This window comes from Rhinichthys klamathensis, unplaced genomic scaffold (genome assembly GCF_029890125.1).
Source record: "Rhinichthys klamathensis goyatoka isolate OS25496 unplaced genomic scaffold, OSU_Roscu_1.1 h1tg000113l_1, whole genome shotgun sequence".
In the NCBI taxonomy this organism is placed as follows: Eukaryota; Metazoa; Chordata; class Actinopteri; order Cypriniformes; family Leuciscidae; genus Rhinichthys; species Rhinichthys klamathensis.
This window is the reverse complement of record NW_026606650.1, coordinates 351,150-365,719: the sequence shown is the minus strand read 5'-3', so window position 1 is coordinate 365,719 and position 14,570 is coordinate 351,150. Positions and strand designations below refer to the sequence as shown.

At 46.1% G+C, this 14,570-nt stretch overlaps 2 protein-coding genes across 3 annotated transcripts in view; both read left to right on the top strand.

Annotated features, from left to right (window-relative positions):
• Positions 1 to 2,518, top strand: part of lhfpl2a (LHFPL tetraspan subfamily member 2a) — a 37,465-nt gene extending 34,947 nt beyond the window's left edge. For both annotated transcript variants that reach the window (XM_056254650.1, XM_056254651.1), the window contains exon 3: positions 2,060 to 2,518. In XM_056254650.1, the coding sequence (XP_056110625.1) occupies positions 2,060 to 2,316 (257 nt within the window). In that variant the 3' untranslated portion in view covers positions 2,317 to 2,518. The remainder of the gene's footprint in view (positions 1 to 2,059) is intronic.
• A 2,845-nt stretch (positions 2,519 to 5,363) lies between these two features.
• Positions 5,364 to 14,570, top strand: part of nop14 (NOP14 nucleolar protein homolog (yeast)) — a 42,163-nt gene continuing 32,956 nt past the window's right edge. The window contains exons 1-9 of the mRNA XM_056254649.1: positions 5,364 to 5,700; positions 6,197 to 6,331; positions 6,426 to 6,567; positions 6,653 to 6,786; positions 8,777 to 8,911; positions 10,368 to 10,490; positions 10,609 to 10,740; positions 10,905 to 11,187; positions 12,643 to 12,773. Of these exons, the coding sequence (XP_056110624.1) occupies positions 5,512 to 5,700; positions 6,197 to 6,331; positions 6,426 to 6,567; positions 6,653 to 6,786; positions 8,777 to 8,911; positions 10,368 to 10,490; positions 10,609 to 10,740; positions 10,905 to 11,187; positions 12,643 to 12,773 (1,404 nt within the window). The 5' untranslated portion in view covers positions 5,364 to 5,511. The remainder of the gene's footprint in view (positions 5,701 to 6,196; positions 6,332 to 6,425; positions 6,568 to 6,652; positions 6,787 to 8,776; positions 8,912 to 10,367; positions 10,491 to 10,608; positions 10,741 to 10,904; positions 11,188 to 12,642; positions 12,774 to 14,570) is intronic.

The following is a 14,570-nucleotide window of genomic DNA, read 5'->3' as shown; positions in this document are numbered from 1 at the left end:
AAAATGACACAAAACATTGTGTGCATTCGTTTGATTATTACTGCTTTTGATAATAAATTTGCAATAAATCATTAAAAAACAGAATCCAGGAAAAAATAAACATTTCTGAAAAAAAGTATTCTTCACGACACGTATATTCATATACAGGTCCTTCTCAAAAAATTAGCATATTGTGATAAAGTTCATTATTTTCCATAATGTAATGATAAAAATTAAACTTTCATATATTTTAGATTCATTGCACACCAACTGAAATATTTCAGGTCTTTTATTGTTTTAATACTGATGATTTTGGCATACAGCTCATGAAAACCCAAAATTCCTGTCTCAAAAAATTAGCATATCATGAAAAGGGTCTCTAAACGAGCTATTAACCTAATCATCTGAATCAACTAATTAACTCTAAACACCTGCAAAAGATTCCTGAGGCTTTTAAAAACTCCCAGCCTGTTTCATTACTCAAAACCGCAATCATGGGTAAAACTGCCGACCTGACTGCTGTCCAGAAGGCCATCATTGACACCCTCAAGCAAGAGGGTAAGACAGAAAGAAATTTCTGAACAAATAGGCTGTTCCCAGAGTGCTGTATCAAGCCACCTCAGTGGGAAGTCTGTGGGAAGGAAAAAGTGTGGCAAAAAAACGCTGCACAACGAGAAGAGGTGACCGGACCCTGAGGAAGATTGTGGAGAAGGACCGATTCCAGAGCTTGGGGGACCTGCGGAAGCAGTGGACTGAGTCTGGAGTAGAGACATCCAGAGCCACCGTGCACAGGCGTGTGCAGGACATGGGCTACAGGTGCCGCATTCCCCAGGTCAAGCCACTTCTGAACCAGAAACAGCGGCAGAAGCGCCTGACCTGGGCTACAGAGAAGCAGCACTGGACTGTTGCTCAGTTTTGCATGTCATTTGGAAATCAAGGTGCCAGAGTCTGGAGGAAGACTGGGGAGAAGGAAATGCCAAAATGCCTGAAGTCCAGTGTCAAGTACCCACAGTCAGTGATGGTCTGGGGAGCCATGTCAGCTGCTGGTGTTGGTGCACTGTGTTTTATCAAGGGCAGGGTTAATGCAGCTAGCTATCAGGAGATTTTGGAGCACTTCATGCTTCCATCTGCTGAAAAGCTTTATGGAGATGAAGATTTCATTTTTCAGCACGACCTGGCACCTGCTCACAGTGCCAAAACCACTGGTAAATGGTTTACTGACCATGGTATTACTGTGCTCAATTGGCCTGCCAGCTCTCCTGACCTGAACCCCATAGAGAATCTGTGGGATATTGTGAAGAGAAAGTTGAGAGACGCAAGACCCAACACTCTGGATGAGCTTAAGGCCGCTATCGAAGCATCCTGGGCCTCCATAACACCTCAGCAGTGCCACAGCCTGATTGCCTCCATGCCACGCCGCATTGAAGCAGTCATTTCTGCAAAAGGATTCCCGACCAAGTATTGACTATTGAGTGCATAACTGAACATAATTATTTGAAGGTTGACTTTTTTTTTTTTTATTAAAAACACTTCTTTTATTGGTCGGATGAAATATGCTAATTTTTTGAGACAGGAATTTGGGGTTTTCATGAGCTGTATGCCAAAATCATCAGTATTAAAACAATAAAAGACCTGAAATATTTCAGTTGGTGTGCAATGAATCTAAAATATATGAAAGTTTAATTTTTATCATTACATTATGGAAAATAATGAACTTTATCACAATATGCTAATTGTATGAGAAGGACCTGTATACGGTCAAAAATCGTGATACGAACCGAATCGTGGGTTTGGTGTATCGTTACAGCCCTAGTGCTGTTCCTTGAAGAGCTGCGGGTCCAACACACACGAGGACAGAACACAGTCTCGCACTGGAAGTCATATCGAAATGCTCACAGAGGAATCCATGAGAGGAAGCGAAATTTACATTTTATGACAAGTTTCTGATTCTTGACCTCAAGTATTCGATTCCAGAATTGGAATAAACTTTCGATTCCCAGGCCTTGAGAACCTCACTGTTGTCCAGCTGTGACATTAACTCTCTCCGTCTGACGTTCTGTGTGTGTGTGTGTGTGTGCAGGTCTGTTCCTGATGGTGGGTCTGCTGCTGTACCCCGCAGGCTGGGGTTCTGCTAAGGCGCGGCTGTACTGCGGGCCGGATGCGGGCCCGTACCGGCTGGGCCTGTGTTCTGTGGGCTGGGCGTTCTACACGGCGCTGGGCGGCACCGGCCTCAGCTTCCTCTGTGCGGTGTTCTCCGCGCAGGCCGAGGTCGCCACGTCCAGCGACAAGGTGCAGGAGGAGATCGAGGAGGGCAAGAGCCTGATCTGCCTGCTGTAGGCCCCTTCCCAGAAGCCCCGGCGGCCTGTGACACGCCCCCTTCCCAGAAGCCCCGGCGGCCTGTGACACGCCCCCTTCCCAGAAGCCCCGGCGCCCTGTGACACGCCCCCTTCCCAGAAGCCCCTGTTCCACTGTCTGTGTGACACGGCCCCTTCCCAGAGGCCCCGGTGCCCTGTGACACGCCCCCTTCCCAGAGGCCCCGGCGCCCTGTGACACGCCCCCTTCCCAGAAGCCCCGCCTGTGACGCCCTTTCCCAGAAACCCCGGCAGCCCCTGTTCCACTGATTGTGTGTGACACGCCCTTCCCAGAAGCCCCTGTTCCACTGTCTGTGTGTCTCGTTCCGCACAAACAAGCGCTCGATCGCCCCCCGGTGGCTGGGCCCAGGATAGCTCATAAGCCCCGCCTCCCCAGGATAGCTTATAAGCCCCGCCTCCCCAGGATAGCTCATAAGCCCCGCCTCCCCAGGACAGCTCATAAGCCCCGCCTCCCCAGGACAGCTCATAAGCCCCGCCTCCCCAGGACAGCTCATAAGCCCCGCCTCCATATGAAGTCTAACGTGACGCTAGGGAAACTAAACATTCAAATTACATTTCAAATTATTTTTTTCCAAAGATGTCGTCTGTCTTTTTAGGATGTTTTTTTCACGCTGGTTTAAGTTTAAGTGTTCGTTTTTTTTAAATAAGTTTGATCTTAGTTCGTTATTTGATGCTTTAAAAACGGGAGTGTGGCGTCATGATTGACAGTTGTGATTGACAGCTTCTCTAAACGAAGTCACTGAGGCACAAACAGACTTTTTTGGATTTTCGGGAGGAGATTGAAGATTCAACTTTAATTTCTACAACTCCATAACTGTTTATTAACTGTTTATTTCACACAGTCGACTGTGTGTGTGTAGCGGTTCCTGCGAGCGTGATCTCACGACTCGTCTCGCTCACTGCTCCCAGATCAGCTCGAGGTGCGCAGATCAGGACTTACTGCCGTGTTCTCAGATGATCTGATGTGTGTGTGTGTGTGTCTCATATTAGATGATCTGATGTGTGTGTGTCTCATTTTAGATGATCTGACGTGTGTTCGTCTGTTGTACATATGCCTGTATATAATGTAAATATCATTCTGAAGGATTGTGGGAAACCACTGTGCCAAACCCACACACACACCTGAGATCGACCTGCTCCACAGAGCCAGATACGTCTACTGAGCGCTGTGTGTGTGTGTGTGTGTGTGTGTGTGTCTGTCTGTCTCTGTGTGTGTGTGTGTGTGTGTGTCTGTGTGTCTCTATGTGTGTGTGTGTGTCTCTGTGTGTGTGTGTGTGTGTGTTTGTCTCTGTGTGTGTGTGTGTGTGTCTCTCTCTCTCTGTCTGTCTCTATGTGTGTGTGTGTGTGTCTGTCTGTCTGTCTCTGTGTGTCTGTCTGTGTGTGTGTGTGTGTGTCTGTGTGTGTGTGTGTGTGTGTGTGTGTGTGTGTGTGTGTGTGTGTGTGTGTTCACCTCCATCTCTGCCAAATAAAGAAGCCATGACTAAAACACGAGCTGCTGTCTGTCTGTTTTTCTCTTGAACTTCCTGCAAAACACTCTGGAGGTCAGTGACCCCGCAACACTGGTGTGTGTGTGTGTAGAACTATCTGTGTGAGGGCCGGTTTGAGTTTTAGATGGAATGAAGACAAAGAGAATAAAGTGAGGACATTTTGACTTCTTTAAAATGGCGTTTGACACACGGAACAGTGCTGGAGAATCACATGATCAACACACACACTGAACACACACTTAACACACACACACACACTCACTGAACACACACACACACTCACTGTACACACAGACTGGACACACACACACACACACACACTGTACACACGCACACACACTCACTGTACACACACACACACACACTCACTGTACACACACACTGGACACACAAGCAAACACACTCGCTGAACACACACACACACTCACTGGACACACACACACACACACACGGGCCAAATCCTGACTCACATCCTGTCATTCAAAAAAGAAAGAAATGAGCGGCAAAGAGAATCCTGATTGTTTCCAGATTTTCTTCGTCGTTTGTGAAACTGAACTGTGTGTGTCTTAAACTCTTCTTCTAATTTACCCACAATCCCTCCAGCACAAGATGACCTCTGACCCGACGTGTGTTGCTGACGCACAACATTCAGACGCTTTTCTGTTAGACAAACAACAAGAGAAAGTTGAGAGAGAGTGTGTGTGTGTGTGTGTGTAGGCGACCAGCAGGATTTCATTGCAATTAGCCAACAAGTAAATACATGAGTATGGTTTAGATTAAAGATACACACACACAATCAGCCTCTGTGGTAAAACATCTGGAGAAAGACTGTGTGTGTGTGTGTGTGTGTGTGTGTGTTTCTATATTCTGGCAGAGCAGCAAATGAACTACAAACCACAGAAGAGAAAATATATATCTTCTTTTTTGGCTTATTTGGGTTAGGGTTAGCTGCTCGTTCCAGTGACGTAATCGCAGTGACATCATCACGTGACTGCTGCTCATTATTACAGTGAACACACACACACACACACATGATCACAGCGACCCCTGCTGTTCTTTTGTGTTCAACTGCAACTTTGTTTTATTTTACTAAATAAAAGCCTTGGAAATGTATTTAGCTGCATTTTGGCTTTATTGTCACAAGCATAGATGTATTTGTTCAAACGAGCATTCATTACTTACAGTGATCTCACCATATGAACAAGATCTATGACATTCAATTCCACACGTGTTTCTATGACGCTTTATACAATACGTGTGTGTGTGTGTGTGTGTGTGTGTGTGTGTGTGTATGTGCAGTTCCTCTCCTGCCCGCAGGGTGGCGCTAATTACCACATCTGTGTGTTAGTGTGTGTGTGTGTGTGCGCAGTTTCTCTCCTGCCCGCAGGGTGGCGCTAATCATCCATCAGTGTCTGTGCTCCGCGCGCGCGTGTGTGTGTGTGTGTGTGTGTGCGCAGTTTCTCTCCTGCCCGCAGGGTGGCGCTAATCACCCATCAGTGTCTGTGCTCCGCGCGCGTGTGTGTGTGTGTGTATGCTCGTACTCGTGTCCGCAGCGTGTGAGTTTGTGATGAGGAACACATGAAACGCTCTCGGGATTTAACGCTTGTTTGAATGATTATGATAGTGTGAGTGAATGATCATATCGAGCTGTTCTTTAGTGTCTGACCGGGGTAATGATGAGGAAACAGCAGAAGTTGAGCAGCGGGTTGTCCGATAAAGTGCGCAAGTCTAAAGCGGCTCCGGAGATTCAGAAAAACCCGTTCGAGGTGAAAATCAACCGCAAGAAGTTCGATGTTTTGGGTCGCAAGAGCAAACATGACGTGGGTCTGCCGGGGGTCTCGCGATCCAGAGCCAATCAGAAGGTAAAACACACTAATGTTTATGGAGATGCAATCATGAGTAATACTGTGTGTGTGAGGATTATAGAAATACCGTGGTGTATCATATGTACCACTATAGAAACATGTGTCATTACTATTACGTTATTATTATAAAAACTGCCTTATGGAAAGGAATTGATTCAAATCGTATAAATGTGTCAGTGCCCAGCCCTGATTAGGTGTGATAAAAACTATATCGATAATTATAGCGGTAACCGTAATAATAACTATATCTGTACTCTAACAATAACTATAACGATATCTGTAACAATAATTATATCTGTAACGACTATAATGATAGCTGTAACATAGTTATCATTATAGTTATTGTTACAGCTATCATTATAGTTATTAACAGTAACAATATCTGTAACAATAACTATAAATGTAACAACTATAACGATAGTGCCCATAACTATAATAGCCGAAACTGTAACGCTGAGTGTGTCTGATGAAGTGTGTGTGTTTGATCCCACAGAGGAAGGAAACGCTCCTGAAGGAGTTCAGACTCAAAGGCAAGAACAACAAATTCGTTGACCGACGCTTCGGGGAATATGACACCAAGATCACACCTGAGGAGAAGATCCTGCAGAGATTCACACTGGAGAGACAGGTGACACACCTCATCATTACCTCATCACATGCACCTTCATCATGGGTATCTACTGATGCTGCGTGTGTGTGTGTGTGTGTGTGTGTGTGTGTAGCGTACTCACGACAGGAAGGACATGTTTAATCTGAATGAGGAAGAGGAGCTGACGCATTACGGTCAGTCTCTGGCAGAGATGGAGAAGATGGCGGATGTGATTGACAGCGACAGTGACTCTGAGGAGAAGGGACTGCTGTCAGGTGACGCGTTTAAACATGTGACCTTCCCCATCAGTGGCTCTGACCAGCGCTTATATTTACGCTCTAATCCTGCCTGTTTCTGCAGCTGAACTGACCGCGTCACACTTCGGCGGTGGGGGAGGTTTACTGAGGATGAAGAGCGCCGGAGATGAACAACACAAACCCAAGTCACGACAGGAACTGATCGAAGAACTCATCATCAAATCCAAACAGGAAAAGGTCAGTGTTTCTTCAAATAATACAACGTTACTTTATCATGATTAAACTTTATCCTGTCTACACCATTTGGTGGTAATGTAAACGATAACTACAATGATGATAACTATGGTAGCTGTAACAGTAACTATTACAATAGCTGTAGTAACTGTAATGATAATTATAGCGGTAGCTGTAATAACTGTAACACTGACTCTGACGATAACTGCAAAAATAGCTGTAACAACTATAACGATGTCTGTAACAACTATAACGATATCTGTAACAGTAACTATAACGATATCTGTAACAGTAACTATAACGATATCTGTAACAGTAACTATAACGATATCTGTATCAGTAACTATAACGATATCTGTAACAGTAACTATAACGATATCTGTAACAGTAACTATAACGATATCTGTAACAGTAACTATAACGATATCTGTAACAGTAACTATAACGATATCTGTAACAGTAACTATAACGATATCTGTAACAGTAACTATAACGATATCTGTAACAGTAACTATAACGATATCTGTATCAGTAACTATAACGATATCTGTATCAGTAACTATAACGATAGCTGTAACAGTAACTATAACGATAGCTGTAACAGTAACTATAACGATATCTGTATCAGTAACTATAACGATATCTGTAACAGTAACTATAACGATATCTGTAACAACTATAACGATATCTATAACAGTAACTATAACGATATCTGTAACAGTAACTATAACGCAACTATAACGATATCTGTAACAGCAACTATAACGATATCTGTAACGGTAACTATAACGATATCTGTAACGGTAACTATAACGATATCTGTAACAGTAACTATAACGATAGCTGTAACAGTAACTATAACGATATCTGTAACAGTAACTATAACGATATCTGTATCAGTAACTATAACGATATCTGTAACAGTAACTATAACGATATCTGTAACAGTAACTATAACGATATCTGTAACAGTAACTATAACGATATCTGTAACAGTAACTATAACGATATCTGTAACAGTAACTATAACGATAGCTGTAACAGTAACTATAACGATATCTGTAACAGTAACTATAACGATAGCTGTAACAGTAACTATAACGATAGCTGTAACAGCAACTATAACGATATCTGTAACGGTAACTATAACGATATCTGTAACGGTAACTATAACGATATCTGTAACGGTAACTATAACGATATCTGTAACAGTAACTATAACGATATCTGTAACAGTAACTATAACGATATCTGTAACGGTAACTATAACGATATCTGTAACGGTAACTATAACGATATCTGTAACAGTAACTATAACGATATCTGTAACAACTATAACGATATCTGTAACAGTAACTATAACGATATCTGTAACAGTAACTATAACGATATCTGTAACGGTAACTATAACGATATCTGTAACAGTAACTGTAACTATATCTGTAACGGTAACTATAACGATATCTGTAACAGTAACTATAACGATATCTGTAACAGTAACTATAACGATATCTGTATCAGTAACTATAACGATATCTGTAACAGTAACTATAACGATATCTGTAACAGTAACTATAACGATATCTGTAACAGTAACTATAACGATATCTGTAACAGTAACTATAACGATATCTGTAACAGTAACTATAACGATATCTGTAACAGTAACTATAACGATATCTGTAACAGTAACTATAACGATATCTGTAACAGTAACTATAACGATATCTGTAACAGTAACTATAACGATATCTGTAACAGTAACTATAACGATATCTGTAACGGTAACTATAACGATATCTGTAACTATAACGATAGATCGTTCTGTTCATGCTAAGCGCGCTGCAGTTTGGTGATCTGCTGTTATCAGTGCTCACGCTCTCTGATGAAAGCAGGGTGGATTCTGATTGGCTGTCATGTGGACTTAAGCGATTAATAAAAGGTTATGGTTGTAGCTGTGACGGTTTAACGGCGATGCTCTTCCCGTTCTCAGCGCGAGCGCCAGACTCAGAAGGAGGAGGCGCAGGTGCTCACGGAGAAACTGGACCAGGACTGGAGATCCATCCAGAACCTTCTGGCCCACAAGACCCCTAAAGCTGAGAGGAAAGAGGAGCTGGACAAGCCCAAGGTAGCAGAGCGACGAGTGTGTGTGTGTGTGTGTGTGAGACAGTGATGATGTCTGTGTGTGTGTGTGTGACAGTGATGATGTCTGTGTGTGTGTGCTGCTCTTCCTCACTCTCTCTCTCGTGAGTGTGTGTGACAGTGATGATGTCTGTGTGTGTGTGTGCTGCTGTTCCTCACTCTCTCTCGTGTGTGTGTGACAGTGATGATGTGTGTGTGCTGCTGTTCCTCACTCTCTCTCGTGTGTGTGTGACAGTGATGGTGTGTGTGTGTGCTGCTGTTCCTCACTCTCTCTCTTGTGAGTGTGTGTGTGTGTGACAGTGATGATGTGTGTGTGTGCTGCTGTTCCTCACTCTCTCTCTTGTGAGTGTGTGTGACAGTGATGATGTTTGTGTGTGTGTGTGCTGCTCTTCCTCACTCTCGTGTCTGTGTGTGTGTGTGACAGTGATGATGTGTGTGTGCTGCTGTTCCTCACTCTCTCTCGTGTCTGTGTGTGTGTGTGTGTGTGTGTGACAGTGATGATGTGTGTGTGTGCTGCTCTTCCTCACTCTCTCTCTTGTGAGTGTGTGTGACAGTGATGATGTTTGTGTGTGTGTGTGCTGCTCTTCCTCACTCTCGTGTCTGTGTGTGTGTGTGTGTGACAGTGATGGTGTGTGTGTGTGCTGCTGTTCCTCACTCTCTCTCTTGTGAGTGTGTGTGACAGTGATGATGTTTGTGTGTGTGTGTGCTGCTCTTCCTCACTCTCGTGTCTGTGTGTGTGTGTGTGTGACAGTGATGGTGTGTGTGTGTGCTGCTGTTCCTCACTCTCTCTCGTGTGTGTGTGACAGTGATGATGTTTGTGTGTGTGTGTGCTGCTCTTCCTCACTCTCGTGTCTGTGTGTGTGTGTGTGTGACAGTGATGGTGTGTGTGTGTGCTGCTGTTCCTCACTCTCTCTCGTGTGTGTGTGACAGTGATGATGTTTGTGTGTGTGTGTGCTGCTCTTCCTCACTCTCGTGTCTGTGTGTGTGTGTGTGTGTGACAGTGATGGTGTGTGTGTGTGCTGCTGTTCCTCACTCTCTCTCGTGTGTGTGTGACAGTGATGATGTTTGTGTGTGTGTGTGCTGCTCTTCCTCACTCTCGTGTCTGTGTGTGTGTGTGTGTGTGACAGTGATGATGTGTGTGTGTGCTGCTCTTCCTCACTCTCGTGTCTGTGTGTGTGTGGGTGTGACAGTGATGATGTGTGTGTGCTGCTGTTCCTCACTCTCTCTCGTGTGTGTGTGTGTGTGGGTGTGACAGTGATGATGTGTGTGTGTGCTGCTCTTCCTCACTCTCTCTCTTGTGAGTGTGTGTGACAGTGATGATGTTTGTGTGTGTGTGTGCTGCTCTTCCTCACTCTCGTGTCTGTGTGTGTGTGGGTGTGACAGTGATGATGTGTGTGTGCTGCTCTTCCTCACTCTCTCTCGTGTCTGTGTGTGTGTGTCAGATGGAGGAGTATGATGTGATGGTGCGAGAGCTGGGCTTCGAGATGAAGGCTCAGCCGTCAGAGAAGCTGAAGAGCTCAGAGGAAGTCGCTCGAGAGGAGAGACTGCGCTTGCAGACGCTGGAGGTGCTCAGCTTTATTCCAGAGCGGCTGTAAAGCCACACACTCTCTGCTGCTGTAATCTCCTGTGAAACATCTGCACTGGATGAAGACGAGGAAGAGTTAACGTGTGTTTGTGATTCAGGCCGACAGACTGAAGAGGATGATGGGAGACGCTGAGGGCGAATCTGCTCACACACACACACACACCTCTGCTGATGATATTAATGATGGATTCATACTGGATGGTGACGAGCGAAAAACACTCGCTTACAAGGTCAGAAACACACACACAAACACACAGACATACACACTAAACACAGATCAGATACTCATATAAGAACTAGCACTCATATCCAGTGTTACAGGATGTATATCCATACTTTTGAACATTTACACTGCATGTGATTTAAATATTCTAATGAGTGTGAGTGTCAGCAGGACGGCAAATGGAACATCGAGGAGGAGAGAGAGGAAGAGGAGGATGAGGAGGGAGGAGAGGAAGAGCATGAGACTGGTGCAGATGATGATGATGATGAGGGTGAAGAGGAGGAGGAGGATGAAGATGAAGATGATGATGATGATCTTCAGTCTGATGAGGAAGAGGGGGATCAGGCCGCTGAGGAAGAGGAGGGCCGTGATGAAGAAGAAACAGTGAGTGATGAAGAGCAGAGGAGAGCCGTACAGGAGGCAGCCCGAGCAGAACTGCCCTACACCTTCACAGGTACACACACACACACACACACACACACACACACACACACTCAGGTGACGCACCTCACACACACACACACACACACACACACACACACACACGTGACGCACCTCACACACACACACACACAGGTGACGCACCTCACACACACACACACACACACACACACACACACACACAGGTGACGCACCTCACACACACACACACACACACAGGTGACGCACCTCACACACACACACACACACACACATGTGACGCACCTCACACACACACACACACACACACACACACACAGGTGACGCACCTCACACACACACACACAGGTGACGCACCTCACACACACACACACACACACAGGGGACGCACCTCACACACACACACACAGGTGACGCACCTCACACATACACACACACACACAAAGAAACACACACACACACACACACAGGTGACGCACCTCACACACACACACACACACACAGGTGACGCACCTCACACACACACACACACACACACACAGGTGACGCACCTCACACACACACACACACAGGTGACGCACCTCACACACACACACACACACACACTAAGGTGACGCACCTCACACACACACACACACACACACACAGGTGACGCACCTCACACACACACACACACACACACACACAGGTGACGCACCTCACACACACACACACACACACAGGTGACGCACCTCACACACACACACACACACACACACACACACACACACACAGGTGACGCACCTCACACACACACACACACACACACACACACACACACACACACAGGTGACGCACCTCACACACACACACACACACACACACAGGTGACGCACCTCACACACACACACACACACACACACACACACACACACACACACACACACAGGTGACGCACCTCACACACACACACACACACACACACACAGGTGACGCACCTCACACACACACACACACACACACACACACACAGGTGACGCACCTCACACACACACACACACACACACACAGGTGACGCACCTCACACACACACACACACACACACACACAGGTGACGCACCTCACACACACACACACACACACACACACACACACAGGTGACGCACCTCACACACACACACACACACACACACACAGGTGACGCACCTCACACACACACACACACACACAGGTGACGCACCTCTCACACACACACACACACACACACACACAGGTGACGCGTGTGAGAGAGAGTGAGTGTGAGAGAGGTTAAAGCGCAGACCATCTACGGGACAAGCCAGATCCACCATATCTTTGTTTACAATAATAATATTTTACATAATACTTTAATTTTAATATTTGGGGTGTTTGTGAATATTTGCATTGCACCGGTGTATAAGAGAGCCCTTGATGTTACAGAGCTTCCTGTGACAGAATGCCGTGTGTGTGTGTGTGTGTGTGTGTGTTTCAGCTCCGGAGAGTTACAGGGATCTGCAGTCGCTCCTGCAGGGTCACACTTCAGGGCAACAGCGCCTCATACTGGACAGAACGATCACGTGTCACCATCCCAGTCTGGCCTCGGGGAACAAAGCCAAGCTACAGGTGAGAGCCCAGCAAACCCAGTGAGCGTGTGTGTTACTCTCAAAACACTGTTTCCCAGACCCAGTGAGCAGCGAACGCGTGTGTGTTACTCTCAAAACACTGTTTCCCAGACCCAGTGTGCAGTGAACGCGTGTGTGTTACTCTCAAAACACTGTTTCCCAGACCCAGTGAGCAGCGAACGCGTGTGTGTTACTCTCAAAATACTGTTTCCCAGACCCAGTGACCAGTGAACGCGTGTGTGTTACTCTCAAAACACTGTTTCCCAGACCCAGTGACCAGCGAACGCGTGTGTGTTACTCTCAAAACACTGTTTCCCAGACCCAGTGTGCAGTGAACGCGTGTGTGTTACTCTCAAAACACTGTTTCCCAGACCCAGTGAGCAGCGAACGCGTGTGTGTTACTCTCAAAACACTGTTTCCCAGACCCAGTGACCAGCGAACGCGTGTGTGTTACTCTCAAAACACTGTTTCCCAGACCCAGTGACCAGTGAACGCGTGTGTGTTACTCTCAAAACACTGTTTCCCAGACCCAGTGACCAGCGAACGCGTGTGTGTTACTCTCAAAACACTGTTTCCCAGACCCAGTGACCAGTGAACGCGTGTGTGTTACTCTCAAAACACTGTTTCCCAGACCCAGTGACCAGTGAACGCGTGTGTGTTACTCTCAAAACACTGTTTCCCAGACCCAGTGACCAGCGAACGCATGTGTGTTACTCTCAAAACACTGTTTCCCAGACCCAGTGACCAGTGAACGCGTGTGTGTTACTCTCAAAACACTGTTTCCCAGACCCAGTGACCAGTGAACGCATGTGTGTTACTCTCAAAATACTGTTTCCCAGACCCAGTGACCAGCGAACGCATGTGTGTTACTCTCAAAATACTGTTTCCCAGACCCAGTGACCAGTGAACGCGTGTGTGTTACTCTCAAAACACTGTTTCCCAGACCCAGTGTGCAGTGAACGCGTGTGTGTTACTCTCAAAATACTGTTTCCCAGACCCAGTGACCAGTGAACGCGTGTGTGTTACTCTCAAAACACTGTTTCCCAGACCCAGTGACCAGCGAACGCATGTGTGTTACTCTCAAAACACTGTTTCCCAGACCCAGTGACCAGTGAACGCGTGTGTGTTACTCTCAAAACACTGTTTCCCAGACCCAGTGACCAGTGAACGCATGTGTGTTACTCTCAAAATACTGTTTCCCAGACCCAGTGACCAGCGAACGCATGTGTGTTACTCTCAAAATACTGTTTCCCAGACCCAGTGACCAGTGAACGCGTGTGTGTTACTCTCAAAACACTGTTTCCCAGACCCAGTGACCAGCGAACACGTGTGTGTTACTCTCAAAACACTGTTTCCCAGACCCAGTGACCAGCGAACGCGTGTGTGTTACTCTCAAAACACTGTTTCCCAGACCCAGTGTGCAGCGAACGCGTGTGTGTTACTCTCAAAACACTGTTTCCCAGACCCAGTGACCAGCGAACACGTGTGTGTTACTCTCAAAACACTGTTTCCCAGACCCAGTGACCAGCGAACACGTGTGTGTTACTCTCAAAAAAATGTGTTTCCCAGACCCAGTGAGCAGCGAACGCGTGTGTGTTACTCTCAAAACACTGTTTCCCAGACCCAGTGACCAGTGAACGCGTGTGTGTTACTCTCAAAACACTGTTTCCCAGACCCAGTGACCAGTGAACGCGTGTGTGTTACTCTCAAAACACTGTTTCCCAGACCCAGTGACCAGTGAACGCGTGTGTGTTACTCTCAAAACACTGTTTCCCAGACCCAGTGACCAGTGAACGCG